The following is a 27,955-nucleotide window of genomic DNA, read 5'->3' on the forward strand; positions in this document are numbered from 1 at the left end:
AGCGCAGAGCCATTTTTAAAGGTTGCGTCTTATTAACAGGCCCCTCTCGACGTTTTTACAAGTGTAGTGTCAATACACAATGCTCGGATTATCATAATATCGTTCGTCAGTCCGCCACGTATGCGCGTACAAGCTCGCAGAGTGACATCTTGCCACCCCTGGCTTCGCGAAGAGGAGGATTTAAGTTCCCCCCGTAGGAAACTTTCCGCCGTTGGATCACGCCAGATGCGTTGTCGTTTTCTCGCGATCCTTCCTCCCCCAGCCCACCTAAGGCACTCAATTGGGGGTCGAAGTTCATGGAGACTGTTCAACTTTTATTTGTCCTCGGCTCCGTTCTCCGGAACGGCCTTCTGTCGCACCGAACGCTTCCGGATCACGTGAAAACATTTCACAATTCTTAGTTTATATCGACGAACTTTTTCCTCACTTCCCGATATTTTCCTTTAACCCCGAGAAGGAGGTTGATTGGGTCCGTTTGTACCCAAGTTTTTACCAGCCCCGTATAATACGTCAACTTATACAACGAATTTAACACTAGATTGCTAAACTATCGTAAAAACTGGTACACCGACTGTCGATTACATTCAAAAACGTGGAAGCTCGAGGAAGCCAGAAGCTTTAAAAACAAGATGTATATCGTTCCCGAAGGGAAGTGTTCGTCCAAAAGCTCCGTGGACTTCGAGCCACGTCGAATGGAGCGCGTGGTCGGATAAGAATGACGAACGATCGAGGTGTATAATACCGTGTAACAAAACGATATTATCAATTTTTTCTTGCGGGGATCCCTAAAGAAACTTACCCCCACGATCCGGCGAACCGTCAGCAAAATCGAACGCAACGATTCGCCACGAACCTCGCGCCAGTTTCCTAATCGTCGGCGATTGAACTTCACAAACGGAATAATATCGTTCTTCTCCCTTCCGTGGAACAGCACGGGGCAGAAGTGTTCTCACGTGTCGAAGAGAGAATCGTGCGTGAAAAATGACATCGGAGTTCAAATGCTCCCTAAATAAGAAGTCACTCTACAAGGTGCACTCGCGCGCGCGCCGTTTCGAAGTCTGAAATAGCCGTGGTTGGAGGCCATCAATTTCCACGAGTCTGGCAAAAAGGGAAGAGGGTTCGTTGAAGGCGTCTTTCGAAGGTCGTTGGATGATCGCGTCGGCGAGACTCGCGATAAAGAAACATCGCTCGGATGACGAATGTCGGGGAGGGGGTGAGACCGGGACAAATTTCGCCTAAGGGTAGATAACGTCCGAAATCATTACCCTCGGTTCGTGCAAATTGTTTAGCCGACTCGACGAGTGTGTGTGCGTGTCAGTTTTTTTTTTCTTTCCTTGCTGTCGCGCCACTCGGTGATTCCAATTCGGGGGAGCAGGCGGAAGGAAAAGTGATTGATGACGAAGCGTCGGTGGTCTGGCAAGGAGAAAGGGAGGGGTGGCTTCTAGCGCGGGCGTGAATTAATTAAGAGAAGGCTGTTGCTTCTATGTCACTTTCTGCGGAGGGACTAATCGACGGGGATGACGAGGACGCGATCTGTTTCGCCCTTTATTGTCTTTTAATGGATATTAACATCGACCATTAAGTGGTTCATGATCAAACATACGGATTTTAAATGGAACTTTAATCATCCGGTGTTATTTCTTCTGCATCGGGAAGGAGAATAAGCCGATAAGATTCCACGGTTTCCATAGTCTTTTAATAGTAAAACTAGCTAACCCATTAAATGATGGATTTCAGATTTTTTATGTTACAATTAATATGTATGTGAATCCATGTGAACTTCTAATTTCTTGTACACTTTATATTATAGTGTAGTTAGCCATATTAAATTATAGGGGATGGTTCACTTAAAACATTTTTACGTAATTTAAATGGTTTCAAAAGACGAATCAGATGGTGGAAAAAATTATAGAAGTGAATTCAAAATTATTAGAGTTCAAGATCATACTATTATACATAGATCAATGCATAATAATGTTGGCTATAACATTTGCTTTTTTAAATAAATAAATAATTTGAGAATGAAAGGGTTAATAGGTATTAACTGATACCGACCACCAAGTGGTTGATAAAGCAGATGTTTGGATTTCAGATGGAACTCGTTTAATCTCCCCGTGATTTTGTCCGTTTACATTAGGAAAGAGAGATTCCACAGCCGAGGAGATTCCACGGTTTCCGGGCTCTCGTTGGATTTCAGCTCGCGTCGATCCAATTTGCGCGATGAGTATCCGGCATGAGGCCGGAATATTCGCGTAGGGGCCCGCCCGTTTGATGTAATTTGACGCGGCAGCACACACGAGGGTGCCCGGGTGTTCCCCTTTTCCCCCATTCTCTTTCGTGCGTTTTTCTTTTCCTCCTAATTCGACGGAAGGGCGAAGAGCAGCCGCGAAATGAAAAGCGCGCGGGCCAACCCTCTTTGTGCGTGGCGTGCGCCGTTTTTTCTAAAGCTACGCAACGTCCTCTATTTTGCCGTGCACACGATTGCTTCAAACCCCGTGTATATGCTCGAGCACCGGAAAATCTCGAGCCTTTCGGGAAACGGCAGACGGCTAATCTGTCGGGAGGAATTAGTTCTGATGTTTGGATCCGGCGGCGAATCTCGAAACGTCTGAAGTTGCCCCCGGGGCACAGAGCACCAGATGGTCACTCGAGCTACAACCCCCCCCCCTTTCTGTTTTCACGTTTTTATTAGGGTTTCAGAGGGTCTGTTGCTGAATAGAGGCTACTCGCCGATAAGGCAACTTTGGTACACCGAAGATTATGCAGGCTCGTAGGGGACCTCGATAAAAGCATCGGGCAATTTTTTGTTCTTGCTGATATTTGGTTCTTCAGGGTAAAACCACCCCATGAAGGTTAATGTGTCTTTATTTTCCTGTATATCTTCAAAACCATAGTAGATATAAAGGAACTGTTAACTGAAATAAATATACACAGTTTTATATTTTTTTACTCGCTTTTATAGAGCATAGAAACCTATACAGGAAAACACAAATTAACCTTCATGGGGTGATCTTACCCCGAAGATCTGTCCTTTACAAGCCAGCGAAATTAATAAAAAAAATGGAAATTTACGGTACCGCAGTTCCCTAGTGAGTTAAACACGATCGTCCAGTGATCAGTACTATTGACAATAATAACTAAAAATAACAACTATCTTGGAAGTGTTAATTGAGATCATTCACTATTTCATTCGTAATTCATTCTGTCGTTCATCACGTCGAGGATTCTAAACGATCCTCCCACGAATTTACCGCGCTCTTAATTCCCAGAACCAAAACAATGCTTCTAACGATCGAAAAGTGTCGCGGGTTATTTCAGCCTGGCTGAAGTCCAAGGGCAAACAGCTGCGGTAACGAGGCCCCTCTCTTTCCTATTTTTACGTCAGCGCAATTTCCACGTTTTTACGGACGATCGATCGAACTGATCGGGGTTACCGTTTGTCCCTGGCAAGCGATCAAGCGACCATGGAACGGACGTTTTCTCGAACGATCGCGGCCCTCCGTGCATTGTCCGCGAACGCGGAACAATCGACGACATCGTCGCTTGCTTTGTCGGCCGAAAATCTGCTTGTATTGAGCGTACGATCGATCAGAACGATCCCCCTATTGTGTAAACGGATTATTCCCGATCAGCTCCCGACTATTTCCAACACCCTGCTGTAGACAATTTTCAGACAGTTGGGATAGTTCGAATTCAGTTTCAAAAGGATACACTAAAGATTTTTGCAAAGTTTCACTTACGTCGAAGAATTCCTCGAGGTCTTAAACGTCCGAATACACCACACTTTCTCACTTTGTACCCTTTCGATGTTTATGTCGAGTATACTCGTCAAGAAAAGACAGCAATGTTAATTTAATAACGAGTATGTTCGTCGTTAAGCAAACAAAATTTGTATTTGCTATTTAAAGTAAAATTTAGGTAAAACACAAAACATATTATTTCAGAATATTTTAGGACAAAGAAAAGAAACAAAATCACTTGAAAAGAAAAGAAATATGCAGCAGTATATGTACGAGAGTTGTTCGATAAAACGCTGACTTTTCTTTGACAATAGACGACGCTCAAGTTGCAAGATTAATTTTGTCACTTTATTAGAAATTATTTAAATTTGAAAGCACATACACTTACACTGTTCTTGTCGAGTATACTCGTCATAGCGTAACAATAATTACGCACACAATTGCACGTCTTTAAAACAAAATAAAACACTTAAAGAATTAACACCAATCACTCTGGTTACTTCACGTAATACCGAACATTAAGGAACGAATAAAGAGGAAACACTCGCGTGTCGATCGTGCTTCGGATCACAGTAAAGCAGGAGGTACCTGCCAGTACGCGGGAGGCGGTGATCGCGTGCAATGTCAGTCGCTTTTGCCCGTGATATTCCGTGCGTCCCATGACAATAGGGAGGGCAACGAGCAGGCTCAACCAGAAAGACCACGATTCGTCCAATGCCAGAACTTCGTTTCCCCGGGTTCAGTCGGTACCTGGTCTCTTGACCTGCTTGCACGACGGCCACCGAACCATTGGCATTTTTAACGTTTAACCACACCTAACCCTCCCCCCACCTTCCCCTTCCCTTTCCATCAATTATTTCCTTTATCGTCTGTACTGAGACAGGACTAGTCCCTACTTTGTGTCGCGACCACTGTCAGGATTCACTTGAAAGTAAAAAATGTCCCGTTTTTCGCGTGACGTTCATACCCGATAAGAGTCAATACGGACGGTCGTTGGTGAACGTAGAAATGGCGACACCGGACGGACCAACGGACTTCCGGCTGGAGTACATCGGCGGGTTCGTGCAGAAATCGTTAAAACTGAAGCCAGAGAAATGGGGCAGGCTACTGCTCACCGAGGAGTACAGAAACGCGGTGATGGATTTCCTGGACAATCCGTTGCCCGCGGCGATTTTCGTTGTTCTGACGCCGAACGCGCAGCTGGTCGCGTCCTCCTCGTTTCCTATACCTTGCCAGAGGGCCAAGGGTGAGTGGAGAATATGATAGGGCATTTCAATGGCGATACTTTGACGAATAAAAAAAAATTCGTTCGCTTCTTTGTCGATGGGGATATACGGTAAATCTGCGAGGAGGGTTCGAAGGGTCTTCAGCACTGACAAGAAGAGGTCCTCAGGTGACTTTTGAATGAGGTTTAGCACAGAGCTCGGAATTCTGAAGCCAATGATATTTGTTTCAGTCGCATAGGGCCATTAGTTTATGAAATATTTCATATTCAGTGCCGCGGAGCCTTCGAACGCTCAGCGAGGATTTACTGTATAGTCTGTGCTACTAACGTAGAATTCTATGTAGGTATTTACGCGGTAAAAGTGAAGCAGACACCTCTGCCGAGGGAGAAGGAAGCTTGTTCCTCGATGCTGATTCTAGGCGATCTATCGTCTCGCGTCGTGGATCAGTTGGCCACTCTGGTGGATAATGTGTTCGCTCCTCTGTTGACGAAACCGGAGAACCACAAGGATCTACCGGAAATCGCGGTGCAGGACATCTGTAGACATGTTCACTCTCTGCGCGGTACTCTGTACCAAGTAATAATGGGGATTACAGTACCAGTCTCAAGACTGCTCGTAATTGTTAGTTCTTTTGAGTTTCAGTGTGAATAAGGTCCTTTTTTCTTTTACGTACAAAGGTGAAAGGACAGGTGAACGGCAGAACAGTTCTCCCGATGCCAGCGGGAATGGAGAAGGTAACGGAAGTGGAAAAGTTGGTCCGTTCCGAAGGGCCACAGGCCGTCGATCTGTACCTGAAGAGCGCGATCGAGGGTGTCGTGATAAAATGGGCGTATCTGGTGAACGACGTCGTTGCTCAGGAATCAGGCGCGGCCTTCGAAAACGGACAGAATCCCACCCCCGACACGGAGCTGGAGTATTGGTCCGCTAGAATAGCGAATTTAAGGTAGATAGTCTGTCAGTACCTGTAAAACTGATCTACTACTTGAAATGGATGAATTACAGTAAATATTCCATGAGTACTCCAAGTTCCTCGGCACCGAATATTAAATATTTCATAAAATATTCAATTTTCAATATAATTCATTAAAAAGTCAGCTTATTTAAAAGCTTCACTAAAAGTCTAGATACACCTGGGGACCTCTGCTTGTCAGTGTCGAGGAGCCCTCGAACATTCATCGAAGATTTACTATACTAGTTAGTAATTCATCATATTAGGCGAAGAAGAAGGATCCCCAGTGACTGCACTTCTTGTGTACATCTTCCTTTAGGTATATCTACGACCAATTGCAAGAGGATCGCGTGAAGAAAATGGCCAGTATCCTCGAGAAAACAGACAGCGCGTATTATCCCTGCTTCCGTACCCTGTTCGACAACGTGGTGTCCTCGATGGCGGAGGCGAAGGAGATCTCGTTGTATCTGTCGCCTCTGGCTAGGTGCTTCAAATCGGTCGAGGAGGTCGATTTCTCCGAGGCTAAGCCGTTAATGGCCAGCCTGATACACTCGGTCGGATTAGCCTGGTCGAAATCCACCTACTATCAGAGCTCCTCGAAGGTGATCATCATGCTACGGCAGATTTGCAACCTGTTGATACAGGAGGCCCGTCGATTTCTCGATCCGGCATCTATCTTTCAGAGCGACGTAGACGAGGCGCTGCAGCGCGTTCAAATGTCGAGAGGTGGGTGGGTAGGGGGGGGGGGGTTAGAGCTCTCGCAGTGAACTGCCTCATTCTCTTAAAAGTGATGTTCTTTAAAAAATTCCCAAAAATTGCCTTATTATATAGCCGTCACACTAGCACAGCCCCTTAATCGTGACAACCGAGACCGAAGTATAAAGACGAACGATCGTTTCTAAAACGATATTTAAATTGCTCCTGCAGGGGTGCTCGAGGAGTTCAAGCGTCAATTCGAGATGAGGAAAGACATGCCAGCGATGAAGCCTGACGCCCCGCCATGGAACTTCAACACCACCGTGGTATTTGGTCGATTGGATGCGTTTCTGAAGCGACTGGCAGACATAGAATGGCTCTTCGACACAGTCATGGAATTCTCGAAGCTGGAGAAAATCGAAATCGGCGGCATACTCGGTCGATCCCTAAGCACCAGGATCATTAATGTCTACAAAGAATTTCAGCATCTATTCGTGTCGTTCACCGTCAGGGCTGACGATGCCTTGGAACCGGACGACGAATCCTTCGCTAACGATTGCAAGAAATTTAACTTGGCAATCACCGATCTGGACAGCAAACTGGCTGCCATTCTGTGCCAGGCTTTCGACGACTGTGGCAATCTGGAGAGCGTCTTCAAGGTATTCAAGTCTACATTGTCGTAAAACTGGAATAGAGCAATATTTCTGTTGCAAATTCTGAGCATATGGATGACCCACTATATAAGTAACTATAACTACACTGTTACCTAAACAACTTAGTCGCCCTTATTTTGCCCGATCTCCTCTCCCTATCACAGAGCGATCGGATATAAAACCCTATGCATTTTCAGACCTAGCTCAGACGTAATTCAGACAGATGTTGGAGAACTCCGAAACGTTTCACTTCCAATTACATTCCTATGACACGTCTGATTGAACGAACCTCTTCAAGATTTTTTGAAAGTGTTGCACTCGATTCCGCGATTCGAAATCCAACATATGGATGTCTTACTTGATCTTTTACAGCTGATAAATATCGCCGGATCGGTGCTCGACAGGCCAGTGATAAGCAAACAATTCACGGACCGTTACACCAGGATCCTGGATCTCTTGAACGTCGAGCTGACGGTCGTCGAGGTGCTGTTCAATCGTGGCACCAGAGGCGCGTTAATTAATCTTCCGCCTCTAGCTTCGGCGCTGACGTTTACCAGCATGCTACGGCAACGGATCGAATTGCCGGTCCAGTCTTTCAAAGCTATTCAACACCCGTGAGTGACTTTCGACAGAGATTTCAACTTAACGTTGCAACGTTCTCCATGCCAAGGAAAAGCTCACGTGGTTCCAGGATGGTGAACAGCGAGGAGGGGCGGAATATAGAGAGGCGATACGAGAGGCTGATAAAGATATTCAGCGACAAAGAAAGTGATCTGTTCGCGGAATGGGCGGAAACGGTTCCAGAAACCGTCCAGGTTGCCCTGAATCGTAACATTCTGACTCGAGAAAGGGACACTACGTTACTTCTGAACTTCGATCCTGGTCTTCTGGCTGTTCTGAAGGAAGTGAATTATCTGAAGCAAATGTCGCGATCGGATATCCCCGATGCGGCTATAAAGGTCTTCCAGATATTCATCCACAATAGACAAACGATCCTCTTGTTTAATTCAGCAGACACTACATGTGGATATCGTTAAAATCGTAATACGATCGTCCCTGTTTTTAGGTGTACGAAAACGTGGAAACGTTCCGGAAATTCCGCAGCCTGCTGGGAGCGACGGTGGACTCGTACAATAATATCTGTAAAACCAGTACGCGGGTCGAGTTCCAGCTGATCGAGAAGGAGATAACGAGGATCGATTCCCTCGTGTCGCGTGGAGAGAACGAATTATGTTGGAAGTCGGACGGCGTTCTCCTGTACATCGAGGAGCTCGGTTCGTTGGTCGAGGGCCTCTGGAGACGAATCAAATCCGCCCAGACGAACGTCGAGAAGATCAAAGCGATCCTGGAACCATGGACAAGGATCCCACTCATCGAGAGGAAAGATCGTCGTAGGGATGCTTTATTGTCGTTCGATGAACGGCCGGATAAAGTATCGAAACGTTACGCCGAGATCGAGAGAGCCGCTGAACAGATTCACTCGTTGCTACGGGAGAACAGGTCGCTTTTCCAGGTTTCCGACGAAATGGAGGAACCGTGGCGAAGATACGTCGAGTATATCGACGGTATTGTTGTGGAGTCCCTTCGGAGAGCAGTGGGATGCTCGTTAGGTTATTATCTTAGGTTCTTTTGTTGATCGAGCTTTTCGGCTTACTCCTCTGTTTGGTCTATACTGAACTAAATTGTGTTTCTTTCTTCTCTCTATATATATATATATATATATATATTCATTTCAGGCTACTTGGTGGATAACATGGATTCGGTTGGACAATGCGAATCACTGTTGGAGGCAAAGTTGGAACTAAGGGAGCCCGATCTCTATTACGTTCCTTCGTTAGAACCGGACGATCCAGACGGTTTGGACCAGTTGATTCTACGTCTGTTGAACGATATAATTGGCATGGCTGCCCTGGTGCCGAGACTGAAAGACGATCACTCAGGATACGCTGAGGAATTAGAAGAGGATCCAGATATAAAGGGGATGAAGATTGAAATTTTGAATAACGTGACAACCGCTGTCGAGGACGCCACCGAGTTCTGTAGCAATTTCGAAGGTACGATAAAGACACACAGCCAACGACGTATTCGTTTGTTACGAGAATGTTCTGTTTCCTTTACGGCGCGATGCTTTTGTTCGAGCTTACCCAACGGTGGGGCCGAACCCATTTGCTCTCCCTCCCACGTCACACCGGTGTGATCCTTCGTCATTTTATTTTATCAGGATACGCCTATCTCTGGTTAGACGACAGGGACGTAGTGATGCAACAGTTCCTCGAGTATAGCCGACAATTGACGATAGAGGAAATGGAGATGGTGGCCGTACAGGATCCCAAGGGGCCGACACGGTCGCCGCCGAAAATGGAGCAATTCCGCGAGCAAATCGACCTTTACGAGGGCCTCTATCTCGAGATCGAGGAAATGGAACCGTCGAAAGTGTTTTGCGGCTGGTTCAGGGTGGACCTGAGACCCTTCAGACAGTCGGTCCTGAACATGGTCTGCAAATGGTCGAGCATGTTCAAGAGACATCTGGTCGATCGCGTAACCAGCAGCCTCTCGGATTTGGGATCGTTTATCAGGTGGCTTCTTTTCCCTTTCTCTTACGGAGCGCGGTCTCCGAGCGATCGATAAAAGCAGATGGTTCCCAACTTCGTTGGGAAACATAATGGATCTTGAAGCTACGAAATTGAAAAAAAAAAAATGTTAAAATCAACGTCTTTGGATTCGATAACTAATTAATGCTCTATAGCATAGTTTCCCAATATTTTCACAGTTTCTTTTTTGTTCAGTTCCCTCTTCGAGTAAACTATCTCTATATTATAAAAATTTCCAATTACAGTTGTGTATGCAACCGTTGAATCTTCAAAAGTTAAATTGAATCTATCCTCTGCAGTGTGTTCGATGCAAATAACGGAACAGAATTAAATCCTGAAATTCAACAGGCGAGCAGACGAAGGCCTCCTGCAGCCTATTCAACCAGGCGACTACGTCGGTCTAGTAAGCGTGATGGGTTACCTCCTACAAGTGAAAGAGAGACAGCCGACGACGGACGAGATGTTCCAGCCGCTGGAGGAGACGATCGAACTGCTCAAGTTTTACGACCAGGACATTCCCGAGGAGGTGAACGTTCTGCTCCAAGAGCTCCCGGAACAATGGGCGAACACGAAGAAACTGGCACTTATGGTGAAGCAGCAAGTCGCCCCGTTGCAGGCTGGTGAGTCTCTCTACCATCAATCCTTAACAGTATCCGAAAGACTCCACTTCACAGGCGAGGTGTCCAGAATAAGGGGACGAATCGCCGCGTTCGACACGACGATAACGCACTACCGTGAGGCGTTTCGACGCTACAATTTCTTCAAGTACGAGTGCCAGAACCCGTACGAATTATTGGACGAGGGCCACAAAGAGATTCTGATGCTGGAAACACAGATGAAGGACATCCAAGAGTCTGCCTCACTGTTCGAGGTGATCGTGCCGGAGTTCAAGGTGTTGAGGCAGTGCAGAAAAGAGCTGAGAATGCTGAAGCAGCTCTGGGACTACGTGAACATCGTCAGAAGTAGCATCGAGGGCTGGAAGACGACCCCGTGGCGAAAGATCGACGTGGAGAATATGGACATCGAGTGCAAGAAGTTCGCCAAAGAGATTCGGGGTTGGTGGATCGAGAGACATTGGCTGCTTGAAACAATTAGAGGATTGCAGTCGATCTGCTCGTCAATTCGATGTATTTTGTCTGAACATTTTCGGTACAAATGTAACTAGATGTTAACACTAGAACTACTGGATAAACGTGGAAAACGTTTGAAAATTTAGAAATTTAGAAATTTAGAAATTGACTAATTTCTTCATATCGTAATAGAAGGTGCAAATACATTTGAGAAAATGTATTGTCATAACATTTTAATCGTCGTTGTAAGAGTGTATTGGTTAGTCATTTTGACTGGTTTGGTAACTAGTGTTAATAGTATAGGTATTGTTCAACGTGGTTGCAGCGGGCACCGCCCACGTTAGCTATCCCCTAATGGTTTCAGGCAGTGTATTTAGTATTAATAGAGAAACCGATGAATAATTTAATGCGATCGTTGGAACAATTAGCCCTGGACAAGGAGATGAGACTGTGGGACACGTACGTGTCTCTGGAGGCGACCGTGAAGAATATGCTGACGTCTCTGAGAGCTGTCGGAGAGCTCCAGAACCCCGCCATTAGGGAGAGACACTGGAGACAGTTGATGAATAGCACTAAGGTACCGGCAGGGTTCACAGAACGGTTCAGAAACGCGAGGAGCACGATTTGGGATTACAGATATTTGTAAAGTCTATACATATATGTATATTTTTGTAACAAAAATTATTTTTCCTATGTCGATGTGTCAGGGATTCTTTTCGTGTTATCGAAAATATTCGAGTACAGGTTTAGGGAACGAGAGTTAGGGAAAATATGTTCTCAAAGGATCTTGTATTCACGAGAACACTAGAATGTAGTTGCACCGCTGTATATATACGCTATCGGTGTTGCAGAAGCTGGGCGACATGACTCCAGAAATGACCGTAAGTCCACTGTAAATACGCGCACGATTACATTTTACTCGAGCCCTCTGTGTCTTGGATGTTAGAATAGAAACGAGCACCTGAAACACTGCGTCACGAAGTATACACAGTTCAATTGTACAAGGTTACCCGTGCATGCAGCACTCGCAGCGTAAAAATTCGTACCACATCGCAGCCACGAAACGTCATATTTATTTTCTATCTTGTATACATGTGTTCATCGAATAAATTGGTTCTTAACCGAACACTTCATTTATTTCATGACTCACCTCGCTTCATCCCCACGTTTTATTTTAAATATATTCATAGACAAGATTCAATGCATTTATAGCTTGTACAAATGCATAAAACGTCACTGTGAAGCTCGATAAAGCTTTCGATTTGCTTTCAGTCCTAAAAAATGAAGAAATTCCTATTCAATTCTATGAACTAGATTACAAGTGCTATGCTTAATTATCGATGGTCTACTTATTATCGAGCTTTGTTTCACGACGAATCGTTGGAGGTGGTCGACAGCGTTACCGTTTCTAGGTGCGATTCGTGATGGACGAGTCGACGACACTGGCGGATCTGTTGGAGCTGAATCTCCATGACTGCGAGGAGGAAGTGAAGAACATCGTGGACAAGGCGGTTAAAGAGATGTCGATGGAACGATACATGAGGGAACTAAACGCCACGTGGTCGAAAATGGAATTCGAGAAGGAGATCCACGCAAGAACCGGGGCTACCTTGATCAGAGCCAGCGAGGAGCTGATTGAAACTTTAGAAGAGAATCAGGTGATCAAGAGAGAAAAGTTTCGCCATTGTTTTCCGTTCGAAGGAAAATCGAACGGTGTAAAAGAGTGAATCTGTCGATGGTCATAGGTGCAACTACAGAATCTGATCACCTCGAAGTTCATCGCTCACTTCCTGGAGGAAGTTTCAAGCTGGCAGAAGAAGCTCAGCATCGCAGACCAAGTGACGACGATCTGGTTCGAGGTGCAACGGACCTGGATGCATCTCGAGAGTATTTTCACCTCCTCCGAAGACATACGAAAACAGCTGCCAGTGGACGCTGAGAGGTTTGATCGAATAGACAAACAGTTCAAGCTGATGACGGAGGAGATGGCGAAAACCCCGAACGTCGTCGAGGCTACCAACAAGGAAGGCTTGGTGACCGCTTTGGATATTTTGCAGAAAGAACTGGTCCTTTGCGAGAAAGCACTTGCGGAGTATCTGGAAACTAAACGTCTGGCATTTCCACGATTTTATTTCGTTTCGTCCAGCGACCTGTTGGATATATTATCGAACGGGAATCAACCGCAAGTCGTGGCCAAGCATCTGACGAAGCTGTTCGACTCGATGGCAAGACTAAAGTTCGACGATGATGCTGACAATGCGTCTAAACGTGTATTAGGTAGATTAATTTTTGCGATTCTCCTGTAATGTTCATGGTAATGCTGATCGTTCTTTCGCGTTTCAAGGTATGTTCGCGAAGGACGGAGAGTACGTAGAGTTCGCGAACTGCGAGATGACCTGCGAGGGAGCGGTCGAAGCGTGGTTGAATCGTCTTCAGAGGGCGATGAGAGTGACCATAAGACACTACTTCAGCGAGGCGGTGGTCGCGTATGAAGAAAAACCTCGAGAACAATGGCTGTTCGATTATCCAGCCCAGGTGTCACTATGTGGAACACAAATCTGGTGGACCACCGATGTGAACATCGCGTTCTCGAGATTGGAGGAGGGCTACGACAACTCGTTGAAGGATTACCTGAAGAAACAGATCTCACAGCTGAGCATTCTGATCGCTTTGCTGATAGGCGAGCTCACGAAACAGGAGAGGCAGAAGGTAATGACGATCTGCACGATCGACGTGCACTCGAGGGACGTGGTCGCGAAGCTGGTGCAGTCCAAAGTGGAAACGTCGCAGGCGTTCCAATGGCAGAGTCAACTACGTCACCGGTGGGACGAGAAGGAGAAGGATTGCTTCGCTAATATTTGCGACGCCCAGTTCAAATACTCGCACGAGTACCTGGGAAACACTCCCAGGTTAGCGTGCCGAGGCGTTCACGACAAGCTCATTTTATTCTGCTCGGTCCTTTGCGTCTCGGTTAATGGGTGTAAACGTGACTCGTGAAATTCTGTGTGCACACGCTATTCAAAAGGAACACAGAAGACTATATAGACTGCACGCGAGAATTTGTAATAGGCACTTTCACGGTTTTATCATGGAGAAAGATTGATTTTGTTCGTTTTCACGTCGGTTATATGGTAATGATACAATTTCTCTTTGTTTCCTTTGCCTAGGTTGGTCATAACGCCTCTAACGGACAGGTGTTACATAACCTTAACCCAATCCCTGCATTTGATCATGGGAGGAGGCCCAGCCGGTCCCGCTGGTACCGGAAAAACCGAGACCACGAAAGATCTGGGCAGAGCGCTGGGCATAATGGTTTACGTGTTCAATTGTTCCGAGCAAATGGACTACAAATCCTGCGGCAACATATACAAGGGGTTGGCTCAGACGGGGGCATGGGGTTGCTTCGACGAGTTCAACCGTATCACCGTCGAGGTGCTGTCGGTGGTCGCTGTCCAAGTGAAATCGATACAGGACGCGATCAGGGACAAGAAAGAACGATTTAACTTCATGGGGGAGATGATCAGTCTGGAGCCAACCGTGGGGATATTCATCACCATGAATCCAGGTTACGCCGGTCGTACGGAGCTTCCTGAGAATTTGAAAGCGCTCTTCAGGCCCTGCGCCATGGTCGTGCCGGATTTCGAGTTGATCTGCGAGATCATGCTGGTGGCGGAGGGTTTCCAGGACGCGAGGATCCTGGCTAGGAAGTTCATCACGCTCTACACACTGTGCAAGGAGTTATTGTCGAAGCAGGATCATTACGACTGGGGTCTTCGTGCGATAAAGTCCGTCCTCGTCGTCGCCGGAAGTCTGAAGAGGGGAGACCCGGGCCGGCCGGAGGAGCAAGTGCTGATGAGAGCCCTCAGGGACTTCAATATACCAAAAGTCGTGTCCGACGACCTGCCTGTCTTCATGGGCCTAATAGCAGATTTGTTTCCGGCGTTGGACGTGCCCAGGAAACGGGATGTTGAGTTCGAGAAGATGGTGAAACAAGCGGCCGCGGATCTACAGCTTCAGCCGGAGGATGGGTTCATCCTGAAAGTCGTTCAACTCGAGGAACTGCTCGAAGTAAGACACTCGGTGTTCATCGTTGGGATCGCGGGCTCTGGCAAGACTCAGGTCTGGAAGACACTGTTTAGGACCTATCAGAACATGAAACGAAAGCCCGTGTACAATGATCTGAACCCCAAGGCAGTGACCAACGATGAACTTTTCGGAATCATCAATCCAGCGACCAGAGAGTGGAAGGATGGTCTGTTCTCGGTGATCATGAGAGAACAGGCCAATTTAGGGGGTGAGAATCCAAAATGGATTGTACTGGATGGAGATATTGATCCTATGTGGATCGAATCTCTGAACACCGTGATGGACGATAACAAGGTTTTGACTTTGGCCAGCAACGAGAGGATAGCTCTGACGCCTGTGATGAGACTACTCTTCGAGATCTCGAACCTGAGGACGGCTACACCGGCCACGGTGTCCCGAGCAGGTATTCTGTACATAAATCCGCAGGATTTGGGGTGGAATCCTTACGTCACCAGCTGGGTGGAGAAAAGAACGTCGCCGATTGAGAAGTCCAGTTTGGTGATATTATTTGATAAGTATATTCCTCCGTGTTTGGAGACACTGCGGTCGAGATTCAAGAAGATCACACCTATCGCTGACATGGCGCACGTTGAAATGCTCTGTCATCTTCTTCACTGTCTTTTAAAGCCGGAACTTACCGGCAGCGAGTTTTTGAAGGAACATTACGAGCTCTATTTCGTGTTTGCCGCTGTGTGGGCGTTCGGATCATCCATGTTTCAGGATCAGACGGTCGATTATCGGGTGGAGTTCAGTAAATGGTGGACCAACGAGTTTAAGCAGATTCGATTTCCCCAACAGGGCACTGTCTTCGACTATTACATCGACGCCGAGACGAAGAGCTTCGTTCCGTGGACACAACGTTTGCCGAAGTTCGAATTAGACCCAGAGATGCCGTTGCAGGCGGTCCTGGTTTACACAGCCGAATCCATTAGGATTCGATACTTCTTAGATCTTTTAATGATAGAGAAACATCCGGTGATGCTGGTAGGCACTGCTGGCTGCGGGAAGACAGTGCTCGTAGCCGAGAAACTTCTGCAACTGCCCGAGAACTATGCAGTGTCTAATGTTCCTTTCAATTTTTACACAACTTCAGAAATGCTGCAAAAGATCTTAGAGAAGTCGTTGGAGAAGAAAGCTGGCAGAAACTATGGACCGCCAGGTAACAAGACTCTGGTTTACTTCGTCGACGACATGAATATGCCTGAAGTGGATGGTTACGGAACGGTTCAACCTCACACTATGATTCGTCAACACCTGGATTACGGTCACTGGTACGACAGAACGAAACTAACACTGAAGGATATCCATAACTGTCAGTATGTCAGCTGTATGAACCCCACGGCTGGTTCATTCACGATCAATCCGAGACTGCAAAGACATTTCTCGGTGTTCGCTGTCAGTTTTCCAAATACTGACTCTTTGACGACGATCTATGCCTCTCTTCTGTCGCAACATTTGTCGAACGTCGAACACAGGTTGGTATCGATTACTAAAATACTCATTTAACCCCTTGCCCTACGATTTTCTTGGTGTCTGCAGACTCCAGGATTACATTGTTGTCGATAGTTTCCCAGAAACGAAAGGAATTCTGTACTTATTGCAACTGTATTTTTACTGTAAAAGTTAAATATTTTATTTTTATAAGGCATTTCATTTCGACTCGAAGAAAACCGAATAATATTCTCCTTTGTTGTATAAATTTTGAAATCGTCAATACGAGTCTGACTCGAGGGCAAGGGGTTAAAATGATTAACATCCTTCTCTCGTTCTATTTATAGGTTTCCTTTATGCGTTACGGAATTATGCAACAACATAGTGCAAGCCTCGATCCAGTTGCATCACCGTTGCGCCCAAATGTTTCTTCCAACAGCGGTGAAGTTTCACTACATCTTCAATCTCCGCGATCTGTCAAACTGTTTCCAAGGATTGTTGTTCAGCGGCAACGAATGCTTGCAGTCCTCTATAGATCTGATCAGACTTTGGATGCACGAGACGCATCGCGTTTATGGGGACAAATTAACGGACGAGAAGGACATCGAGAGTTTCTCGAAATTACAGTTGGACATCTTAAAGAAGAACGTGGAAGAAGTCGACGAGGGGGCCATTTTGGAGAAACCAAATATCTACTGCCACTTTGCAGGTAAATACAGAATGAACCACGAATCGTAATAAGTAGAGATTACTCTGTTATTAGCAGTCCGATCGAAAACGTTTTTATCGGGTATATCATGGTTTCAGGAGAGCTTTAATGTGATTATAGCAAATTTTTTTTGTCAACTCTTTTTTTTTCATGATTTTTCAGGTCACCTTCGATTTCCTTTCAAAAATTCAATTAAAAAAAATGTAACACATGTTATGTTATGATACCTACCGAATTCGTCTTGAAATCCTCTAACAGATAGGCGTAAAAAAATTATAGGTATATTTGCAAAAAAATGAAGGTGACCTTGAAAAATCATGAAAAAGAAGTTGACAAAAAATTTGTTATAATCACGTTAAAGCTCTCGTGAAACCATGCTATACCTGATAAAAACATTTTTGATCGGACTGCTAATAACAGAGTAATCTCTACTGATCACGATTCGTGGTTTACCCTGTATACATGTGCCCACAGATAAATTTTTAAATTATAATCTCTGAATTATAAAAACACAGGTGGCGTTGGGGAGCCAAAGTACATGCCAGTGAAGGAATGGGCGACGTTGCATCGTTTGCTATCAGAAGCAATGGTCAGCTACAATGACCTAGTGGCTGCCATGAACTTGGTGTTGTTCGAGGACGCCATGATGCACGTCTGTCGCATAAACAGAATCCTGGAATCGCCCAGAGGCAGCGCTCTTCTAGTTGGCGTGGGAGGGTCTGGCAAGCAAAGTTTATCGCGATTGGCTGCTTTCATAAGCACGCTGGAGGTTTTCCAAATTCAACTAAAGAAGGGTTATGGGATCACTGATCTCAAATTGGAGCTCGCTGTTTTGTACAACAAGGCAGGCCTGAAGAACGTGGGCCTTGTTTTTTTGATGACAGACGCTCAGGTGGCTAACGAGCAGTTCCTTGTTCTGATCAACGACATGCTTGCTTCTGGCGAGGTACCTGATCTGTTCGCCGAGGACGAGGTGGAAAATATAATTGCAGGTTCGACACTGATCTCCGTTAAATGACACGATGTCTCTCTATATATTCTGCGATCGATTATCTACATATTGGATTATAAAACGTCCACAGGCGTCCGTAACGAGGTGAAGGGCGCAGGTATGCTAGACACACGCGAGAACTGCTGGAAGTTCTTCATCGACCGGGTGCGCAGACAGCTACGAATAGTTCTCTGCTTCTCCCCGGTTGGCTCGACTTTAAGGGTCCGCTCGAGGAAATTCCCGGCGATAATAAATTGCACGGCGATAAACTGGTTCCACGAATGGCCGCAAGAAGCTTTGATGTCTGTGTCGAAGAGATTCCTGCAGGAGTTGGACGAACTTCCCGAGAGTTATAGGTATCGCCGTTTGAATATCTGAAGATTGAAGCAACTACCCAGAAGGGGTCTGACTTGCTGCTAATAAATGCTTCGATCCAGGGACTCGGCGGCGAAATTCATGGCTCACGCACACACCAGTGTGAACACAGCCAGCCGGCATTACTTGGCCAGCGAGCGTCGTTACAATTACACCACGCCGAAATCGTTCCTAGAGCAGATCAGTCTGTACACAAGACTGCTGAAGACGAAGTCGAGCGAGCTTCGAGCCCGGGTCGCCAGGCTGGAGAACGGTTTGGAGAAGCTTCGTTCGACGGCGGTGCAGGTGGACAAGCTGAAGGAGAAGCTAGCTGTTCAGGAGGTGGAGTTGCAGCAGAAGAACGACGCCGCCGATGCGTTGATCGCGATCGTGGGCGTGGAGACGGAGAAGGTTCAGAGGGAGAAAGCTATAGGTATAGATAATCTCGGTTTGCACACGCGATATATATCGTGTTGAATTGTCTTTCTGTTTGAGTTTAGCCGACGAAGAGGAGTCGAAGGTCGCCATCATCGCGGAGGAAGTGTCGAAGAAGCAGAAAGACTGCGAGGCGGATCTACTGAAAGCGGAACCAGCATTACTGGCCGCCCAAGAGGCGCTGAATACATTGAACAAGGCGAATTTAACCGAGCTGAAGTCGTTCGGTTCGCCGCCTGGAGCCGTGACGAATGTAACGGCAGCGGTGATGGTCCTCTTGGCACCGTCCGGGAAAGTACCCAAGGACAGAAGCTGGAAGGCCGCCAAGGTACAGAAATAAGGTCACCGATACTCATCCCCCCGAGAAACTTACCATCGTTTCCCATAGATCGTGATGGCAAAGGTCGACACGTTCCTCGATTCGTTGATCAATTACGACAAGGAGAACATTCATCCGGAGGTGATCAAGGCAATACAACCGTACCTGAAGGACTCGGAGTTCGAGCCGGAATTCGTTCGATCGAAATCAGCAGCGGCTGCCGGTCTCTGTGCCTGGGTGATCAACATCATCAAGTTCTACGAGGTGTTCTGCGACGTGGAACCGAAACGCAAAGCATTGGCGCAAGCGAATGCGGAGCTGGCCGCCGCTCAGGAGAAACTGGGCGTGATCAAACGGAAAGTTGTTGTACGTACGTCGCGAACAAAAACTTTGATAGGCAACGTTTTGGGCGAGTAAACTTCCAACCGAGTACTGTTTCGATGTCGCAGTCACTGGAGGAACAATTAGCAAAGCTAACCGCGGACTTCGAGCAGGCGACCGCCGAGAAGTTGAAGTGCCAACAAGAGGCGGACGCCACTAACGCTACGATCGCACTTGCTAACAGGCTGGTCGGAGGGCTCGCGTCGGAGAACGTCCGATGGGCGGATTCAGTGGCGAAGTAAGTGTTGCAACATGAAAGTTTTTGACAATGGAGTGCGATACAACAATCGTACGATTCGTTCAAGTTTCATGCAACAAGCCTCCACGCTGCCCGGCGACGTACTGCTCGTAACAGCTTTCATATCGTACGTCGGCTGCTTCACCAAACAGTTCCGACAGGATCTGCTGTACAAGCAATGGCTGCCGTTTCTGCGTGGTATCGAGCCAACGGTCCCTATCACAGAGGGGTTAGACCCTCTGTCTTTGCTGACGGATGACACTCAGATCGCTAAATGGAATAACGAGGGACTACCGAACGATAGGATGTCGACAGAGAACGCTACGATCCTTACGAGTTCGGATCGTTGGCCGTTGATGATCGATCCTCAGGTATAACATGAATCGTAGAATGATACAACACAATTTCAGGACGGTTTTCGAATCCACAAACGGTACACCTATCCCTATCCACAGCTCCAGGGTATTAAATGGATCAAGCAGAAGTACGGGGAAGAACTTCGGGTCATTAGGATGGGCCAAAAGGGTTACTTGGATGTCATCGAGCAGTCCCTGGCAACCGGATCGACGGTTCTCGTCGAGAACATCGGCGAAACCGTAGATCCGGTGCTAGATCCTCTGTTAGGCAGAAACTTGATTAAGAAGGGTCGCGCGATTAAGATCGGCGACAAGGAGGTCGAGTACAATCCGCTGTTCAGGTTATTATTACACACGAAGCTGGCTAATCCCCATTACAAGCCCGAGATGCAGGCTCAAACTACGCTAATTAATTTCACGGTGACGAGGGACGGTCTTGAGGATCAATTGCTCGCGGAGGTTGTGAAAGCCGAGCGGCCGGATCTCGAGGAGCTGAAGGCTGAGCTCACCAGACAGCAGAATGACTTCAAGATTACGCTCAATAGTTTGGAGGACTCTCTACTGTCGAGGTACGGCGTTGCGTTTAACCTCCTCGCGACAACACCAACCCTCTCAACTTTTTGGTACACGTCCGTCAGAGAGGGTTAAAGAGAACATTTACAGTTTCCATTTCCTTCTCCGTCACCCAACGATATCTTTTCCCTCCCCTTTGGCCGATCGAATCGTTTCCAACGGTGGTGATCGATGAAATAACAATTCTGGCCGCAGATTGTCATCGGCTGGCAGCAACGTTCTGGGGGACACGTCGTTGGTGGAGAACTTGGAGACGACCAAGAGAACCGCGGCGGAAATCGAATCGAAGGTCACGGAAGCACACGGGACCAGCCGTGAGATCGACGCCGCACGAGAATTGTATCGACCGGCCGCAGCCAGAGCCTCTCTCCTCTACTTTATCCTGAACGATCTGAACACCATCAATCCAATCTATCAATTCTCCTTGAAAGCTTTCAGCGTGGTGTTTCAAAAAGCCATCTCGAAGGCGGATCCCGCCGCGGACGTCGCCGGTAGAGTGAAGAATCTGATCGAGTGTATCACCTACTCGGTGTTCATGTACACGACCAGAGGGTTGTTCGAGTGCGACAAACTCATCTTCGCCTCTCAGATGGCGTTCCAGATACTGTTAGTGAGGAACGAGGTGACCGTCGGCGAGCTCGATTTCCTTTTACGGTTTCCCATAACGCCTCACGTCACCTCGCCCGTCGACTTTCTCACCAATACCAGCTGGGGCGGAATCAGAAGCCTGGCCAGCCGGGAGGAATTTCGGTGAGGGAGTTGGGTCAAGTATCCGAGAAATTTTTAATACGTCGAATTGGTTCCGTCGAGCTTGACGGGAATTCTTCTGAATTTATATATTGAAATTTCTCGAATCTGGGATAGAACTTATTTCAGGCTTCATTAGTTGTCAGAACATTTTTGTCCGTTCAATTTGTTCTTGAATTTTCATAAATTTTCGTTTCCCTTGTACTCCACGATACACGTCCGTTTTCGCAGTAATCTAGACAGAGACATAGAGAGCTCAGCGAAGCGATGGAAGAAACTGGTGGAATGCGAATGCCCGGAACGGGAGAAATTCCCGCAGGAGTGGAAGAATAAAACGACCATACAGCGTCTGTGCATGCTGAGGGCTTTGCGCCCCGACAGAATGACTTACGCGATCGCTGCGTTCATCGAGGAGAAGCTGGGGCCCAGATACATCGAGGGCAGGACGGTCGAGTTCGCGAAGTCCTTCGAGGAGACCAGTCCGTCCACTCCGATCTTTTTCATCCTATCCCCGGGAGTGAATCCACTGAAGGTACTATTAGGTGTACAGATCAATTCATGGCCTTCTTTCCATAGATTTATTTATTTACAATAAAAGAACCAAAGCACAATCCAAGCCTGAAAATATTCCCTATCACTTTCTACACATTTTACGTCATTTCTCAGGCAGTTGGCGATTTCCTTTTCGAGAAAATGATGACGGTTTTGAATAAGTAATTAACTACTAGAGCCACGAATTAATTTGTACACCTAATGAAACTGAGAATCCCATCCGTATTTCACGAAAATGGTCCCTCCGTTTTAACCAGGACGTGGAAGACCTAGGTCGTCGACTGGGTTACACCCTGGACAATCAGAATTTCCACAATGTGTCCCTGGGCCAAGGACAAGAGGCTGTCGCGGAACAGGCAATGGACATGGCGGCTAAGAACGGTCATTGGGTGGTGTTGCAGAATATACATCTGGTAAAAAAGTGGCTCCCGTTGCTGGAGAAAAAACTAGAAATCGCTGCGGACGGTTCCCATTCGGAGTACCGTGTGTTCATGAGCGCTGAACCAGCCAGCACGCCCGCGGGACACATCATCCCTCAAGTAAAACCCTGGTATATTCTATAGCCACCCCTTTAAGACTATCTGACGCTTAAACGAGACAAATTAGGGCATCCTCGAGTCGTCAATTAAGATCACGAACGAGCCGCCGACAGGGATGCAGGCGAATCTGCACAAAGCCCTGGACAATTTCACTCAAGAGACCCTCGAGATGTGTAGCAAGGAGGCCGAGTTCAAGGCGATCCTGTTCTCCCTCTGCTATTTCCACGCGGTCGTCGCCGAGCGACGGAAATTCGGCCCGCAGGGGTGGAACAAAATCTACCCCTTCAACGTCGGGGATCTTCACATCAGCGTGAGCGTGCTCTATAATTACCTGGAAGCGACGTCCAAGGTGCCCTGGGAGGACTTGAGGTTCGCAATTAACGTTTTAATTGATGAGGTAACCTTGATCTGTCGTTTGGAATTATTCTAATTGGTGAACCTATTGGTCAAGGTATTTGTTCGGGGAAATTATGTACGGAGGACACATTACCGACGATTGGGACAGGAGACTCTGCGTGTCCTACTTGGAGGAGTTGATGCAACCAGACTTGGTCGACGGAGAGCTACAATTAGCGCCAGGTGAAACATTTCCGTGTTAGAATAGAATTTCCAAACACAAATAGCGAATATAAATTAACTATCAGGTATGAGCCACTGGGTACACAACTACGTGCGAACCTTACGCATATAGGTTCACACTCATTGCCCAATTAGACAGATTGTAAATAACCTGTGGAAATAAAAAAAAAAGAATTGAATTTCCAGGATGTCTCGAAAGTATTTGCGGGGTGAACTGAGACCAGCAAAGCTGTATTTATTTTTTTTTTTAAGGATTCCCAGCGCCTCCGAATACAGATCTAGTTGGCTACCACTCCTACATCGACGAGGCAATGCCTCCAGAATCACCGTACCTGTACGGCCTCCATCCGAACGCAGAGATTGGTTTCTTGTCAATGACAGCGGAGAATCTCTTCAAAACTGTCTTCGAGATGCAACCCAGAGACGCGGGCAGTTCTGGGGGGCAAACGGTGACCAGGGAAGATAAGGTAACAGATTCGATTCGTGAGTAATAATGGAAGAATGAAGAGTCAAACCCCATAGGTGAAGCAAATATTAGATGAGATAATGGAGAAACTCCCGGACGAGTTCAACATGACCGAGATAATGGGCAAGGTGGAGGAAAGGACGCCGTACGTGATCGTGGCGTTCCAAGAGTGCGAACGGATGAATTATTTGACGATAGAGATCAAACGATCCCTTCGTGAACTGGATCTAGGTCTGAAGGGTGAGCTGACCATCACATCGGACATGGAGGACCTGGAGAATGCGTTGTTTCTCGATCAAGTACCACCCGTATGGGCCCAAAGAGCCTATCCCTCTTTGCTGGGCTTAGCTGCTTGGTTCGTCGACTTGCTATTGCGAATCAGGGAGCTGGAAACTTGGTCCACGGACTTCGTGGTAAGACACACGAATGCTTGGCACCAGAAACATTCGGGGAAAAATCTATTATCTTATTTCAGCTACCATCCTCTGTCTGGCTGGCTGGATTCTTCAATCCCCAATCCCTATTAACCGCTATCATGCAGTCCACGGCTAGGAGACAGGAGCTCCCTCTCGACAAGATGTGTCTGCAGTGTGACGTGACGAAAAAGAACAAAGAGGAATTCACGTACGTGAATTTGCACGACGTAGAAAATCCGTTTTCTGACGTGTTCAATATTGATACGTATCTGTTTGACTTTCCACGCTAGCTCGGCACCCAGAGACGGGGCCTACATCCACGGAATTTTTATGGAAGGCGCGAGATGGGACGTTCAAACCGGGATCATCGTCGACTCGAAACCTAAAGAACTGTTCCCAGCGATGCCGGTGATCAACGTCCGCGCGATCACACAGGATAAACAGGATCTACGGAACATGTACGAGTGTCCTGTCTACAAAACACGGACACGAGGGCCCACTTACGTGTGGACCTTCAACCTCAAGACGAAGGAGAAGCAGGCTAAGTGGACCCTGGCCGGTGTTGCACTGTTGCTTCAAACATAAATATTTTAATAATCGTTGATCGATTCGTGAATCGAGAGAGACATAGAAAATCGGCAAACCGAAGATTTGTTAAATGTCATCAAGATATCCGAATAAACTTTTGAAAAACACCCACACTCCATCTCTCTAACCAACTCCGAGTGACTTTTTTAAACTGTTTCTAAGTAACTCTGATCAGAGGAAGATTTTAAAAGTTCCGATTTCTGGGAAAATTACGGTACGGTTTTTCAGTCTTTCTTTGTTAATAATAGAAGATTACTCAGGAGGATGACCCTGATTTATGAAGGTCAGAATCATCGGGTGTGGGTGGTTTCTGGAAGTCCACCGAAAAATTCCTCCTTCCTCTAACCAGACGCTGAAAGATCTCTGTACACTGTAAACGCGACAATGTTGATCATTAAGTTAGTGTTCGAAGGGTGAATCCTGCTTTCGCTACCACTGTGTACATATTAATAAATACGACGAAACGATCCGTGGATGTCTATTATTAGCAATCGATCATTCACCCTCTTGAAAACGAAGAAACGATAATGACTTGGTCACTCGTCGAAAGAGACCCGATACACTGTGGTCTGGTAATTGCAGAGTGGAAGAAGAGAATAATTCGAGCGTGAATCCCGAAAGACCCATCCCCGGTGAAGGATATCAGGGAGGTCGACTAATCGACCGAGAGTTAATAAACCGTAAGACAGAGGAAAACGGACCCGAGGTCTCCGAGGAGGATTCCTGTCGAGGGACTGATTTCCGGGACACAGAAAGGGAGGAATTATCTGTCATTCCAAGAAAATAAAACCCTCCCCCGATGGTTCGATCGGATCGATATCCCCAAGAACGAACACGTCAGGGGAACCGATCACGGTGGCGTAAAAGAAGGCAAGAAACGAAAAAAATTAGAATCTGGAACACAACTAGGAAGGTGGGGGATTGAGGTGAAAAAATAAGACGGAGAAGGATAGAACACACAAGAAATATCCCCTTGGCCCGTCTCGGGGACATAAAAGCTTTCAGATTGCGGCGTTGGATCAAAATTGTATCGTGTTAGCGAAAGAAATTAGATTTCCCTCTCGAAACAGGAACGTCGAAGCGCGCAGCGTTTTCGCTCGGGGAACGATCTCTCCCTCTCCTCGTTCTCTCGCAACAAGAATGGAATCCCATCAAATATGCAGAGGTTATTAGCTCTCGAAGAAGCAAGGAAAAATGTTTGCCCTCGGCTCCTCAAACGCGTCGTTCCCTTCCTCAGCCGTGGAAGAGGATTTTATCCCGTGGCTGGGGAGAACCAGTCCACGGGTGTTTCGCCCCCTTTAAGAACACGGGGGAAGATAAACTCTTGTTGATCAACCTGTTAACTAATGCAGTCATGCCCCCCCCCACCCCCCTCAGGGGAGTAACGCCTTTATAAATTCTAGATTCTTCCCTGTAAGTAGTTAGCAAAAACCGCTCTGTTCTCGTGGCCTCGCTATTTATTTAATCCTCGACTTCGCTGACGTTCACCCAGTCGCACAGTGGGACAAATAGCGTACCTAGCTGGGCGAAAATCAAAAAGTAGCCTACACCGAACTTTTTATTTTTTTTTATTAATATGCAGGCTGTCCCGGTTTTTTTCCATTAAACTTTAACAGCACCTATATTCTGCAAGGGAAAATAAGGCAAATAAAAATAGGCTACTTGTCCCACTGTGGGTCAATAAAAAGTGAAGGGCGGGAGTAACTCGTGTAATTGAAAGTTTCGTAATTAATTAATATGATCTACCCTAAAAGTATATGTGCAATACCCACAGGCGATCGAAACCCAAGGTTTTCCGGCTTGCCGCCGTTAGAAGAGTTTGATTAGCCCGACTACAAAGAAAAGCCCGATGGACTCCGTGCGCAAAGTCAACTCATGAATCCCATCGAATCAAAGGGGGTAGAGAAAGAGAGAAAAAGAGAAAAAAATGTGTTCGTCCCTCGGATGGAGAGCCGTGATTGGCTGGCAAACACCCTCTTCGTGATTCGCGCGCGGATCGATTGGGGTCCCCTTCGCCCCTCCGTCCTCGTGCACCGGCTTCAATCACGGTTTTCATTAAGCCTCGCCACCGGACAACGAAGGGCAAGAACCAGGATCGAATATACCCCCCTCCCCGGTTATGTGTTCGTTGCGCGTCAACCTGGACTGGAAGAGCATCACGGTTTCGCCTACGCTTCCTGGGATCGGTTACCAGAAGAACCGACGAAGCTTCGTCCGGCTAATTGACCATCGAGCCCGCAGCCGTTAGACGATACGTCCGTGATTGAAGGAGTTTCGTCATCGAGAATGAAAAACCTGGATGGAGAGACTTTTCTCGGGGACGACGATGAAGCAGAGATGAGAAAAGTTTTTGAACCACGGTGTTCTTCTACTTCGTCTATTTCATGAAAATGAAATCGTGGACGAAGAGAGAGGGCGGTGGTACCGGAGATAAGTAAATTCATTATCTACGTAAAGAGTTTCTAATAACGAATAAGAGGTACAAATGGAATTCGTCATTTTTAATCGATTGAACGTGGACATTCCAATTGTTATAATATGATGATACTTCTTTAAACTATACATGAGAACTGAAACTTTCTGAAGGTCACTCAGGAGAGTGACCTTGACAACATATGTCAAGGTCAAAAAAAAAACTTTTTTTGATAATAACTTTTAAAAGGCGATCCCTGACTGAAACTTTCACAATACTATTCAGGGTGATGATCTTGACAACATATTAAAAAATCGTCAAAATCGAAAGGTAGCTCCCTTATTGTAAATATGTAACTTATTTAATCGTAATTAACTATTAAATCTATTTCATCTTAATTCTTCATTAACTCTTTACAGTTCAGAATGACGCCCTTAGATACTGCGGCTTTTCAATATGTATTATTCGATGAAAATTGCGGCCAACTCCAGGGGGAAAGAGGATCGAACGCAGGGGAGTGTATAGAAATTATTTGAACGTCAAGAAGATCGCTCTTTATGCCCGTCGTTGTATTATTTTCGAGGGTTATCTTCTCGTAACGAGCGATCGATAGAATATAATAAAGCCGGCTGTGCCGAGAGGCTTCCAAGAAGCAGGAGTGGCCCTCTCTTTGACAAAGAATTCTTAGCGACGAGTAATTCTTCCCCCTTCGGAATGCTAATTCAGAATGGCGAAGAATGGGAGGAACCGCCCCCCACCAGTCGACTACAGTCGCGCATGACGTCGAATTAATTCACCGAAATTCCCTCTCTCGAACGGATCTCGAGCGTTACCTTTCGGAATCACGGATCCGTGCG

The 27,955-nt window shown here is 46.6% G+C and overlaps 1 protein-coding gene across 1 annotated transcript in view; it reads left to right on the forward strand.

Annotated features, from left to right (window-relative positions):
• Positions 1 to 24,682, forward strand: part of LOC107191139 (dynein beta chain, ciliary) — a 29,053-nt gene extending 4,371 nt beyond the window's left edge. The window contains exons 2-36 of the mRNA XM_015580104.1: positions 4,747 to 4,986; positions 5,310 to 5,542; positions 5,644 to 5,909; positions 6,235 to 6,641; positions 6,843 to 7,270; positions 7,637 to 7,878; positions 7,935 to 8,223; positions 8,331 to 8,874; positions 9,001 to 9,318; positions 9,486 to 9,840; positions 10,204 to 10,475; positions 10,530 to 10,910; positions 11,354 to 11,502; positions 12,338 to 12,583; positions 12,671 to 13,202; positions 13,270 to 13,834; positions 14,093 to 16,486; positions 16,790 to 17,151; positions 17,667 to 18,143; positions 18,234 to 18,498; positions 18,580 to 18,929; positions 18,997 to 19,259; positions 19,320 to 19,616; positions 19,700 to 19,869; positions 19,937 to 20,240; positions 20,325 to 20,794; positions 20,994 to 21,548; positions 21,777 to 22,077; positions 22,355 to 22,636; positions 22,704 to 23,005; positions 23,088 to 23,215; positions 23,468 to 23,682; positions 23,738 to 24,094; positions 24,157 to 24,305; positions 24,388 to 24,682. Coding sequence (XP_015435590.1) covers positions 4,747 to 4,986; positions 5,310 to 5,542; positions 5,644 to 5,909; positions 6,235 to 6,641; positions 6,843 to 7,270; positions 7,637 to 7,878; positions 7,935 to 8,223; positions 8,331 to 8,874; positions 9,001 to 9,318; positions 9,486 to 9,840; positions 10,204 to 10,475; positions 10,530 to 10,910; positions 11,354 to 11,502; positions 12,338 to 12,583; positions 12,671 to 13,202; positions 13,270 to 13,834; positions 14,093 to 16,486; positions 16,790 to 17,151; positions 17,667 to 18,143; positions 18,234 to 18,498; positions 18,580 to 18,929; positions 18,997 to 19,259; positions 19,320 to 19,616; positions 19,700 to 19,869; positions 19,937 to 20,240; positions 20,325 to 20,794; positions 20,994 to 21,548; positions 21,777 to 22,077; positions 22,355 to 22,636; positions 22,704 to 23,005; positions 23,088 to 23,215; positions 23,468 to 23,682; positions 23,738 to 24,094; positions 24,157 to 24,305; positions 24,388 to 24,682 — 13,403 coding nt within the window. The remainder of the gene's footprint in view (positions 1 to 4,746; positions 4,987 to 5,309; positions 5,543 to 5,643; positions 5,910 to 6,234; positions 6,642 to 6,842; positions 7,271 to 7,636; positions 7,879 to 7,934; positions 8,224 to 8,330; positions 8,875 to 9,000; positions 9,319 to 9,485; positions 9,841 to 10,203; positions 10,476 to 10,529; positions 10,911 to 11,353; positions 11,503 to 12,337; positions 12,584 to 12,670; positions 13,203 to 13,269; positions 13,835 to 14,092; positions 16,487 to 16,789; positions 17,152 to 17,666; positions 18,144 to 18,233; positions 18,499 to 18,579; positions 18,930 to 18,996; positions 19,260 to 19,319; positions 19,617 to 19,699; positions 19,870 to 19,936; positions 20,241 to 20,324; positions 20,795 to 20,993; positions 21,549 to 21,776; positions 22,078 to 22,354; positions 22,637 to 22,703; positions 23,006 to 23,087; positions 23,216 to 23,467; positions 23,683 to 23,737; positions 24,095 to 24,156; positions 24,306 to 24,387) is intronic.
• Positions 24,683 to 27,955: the final 3,273 nt, after the last annotated feature.

The sequence above is a fragment of the Dufourea novaeangliae genome, unplaced genomic scaffold (genome assembly GCF_001272555.1).
Source record: "Dufourea novaeangliae isolate 0120121106 unplaced genomic scaffold, ASM127255v1 scaffold241, whole genome shotgun sequence".
In the NCBI taxonomy this organism is placed as follows: Eukaryota; Metazoa; Arthropoda; class Insecta; order Hymenoptera; family Halictidae; genus Dufourea; species Dufourea novaeangliae.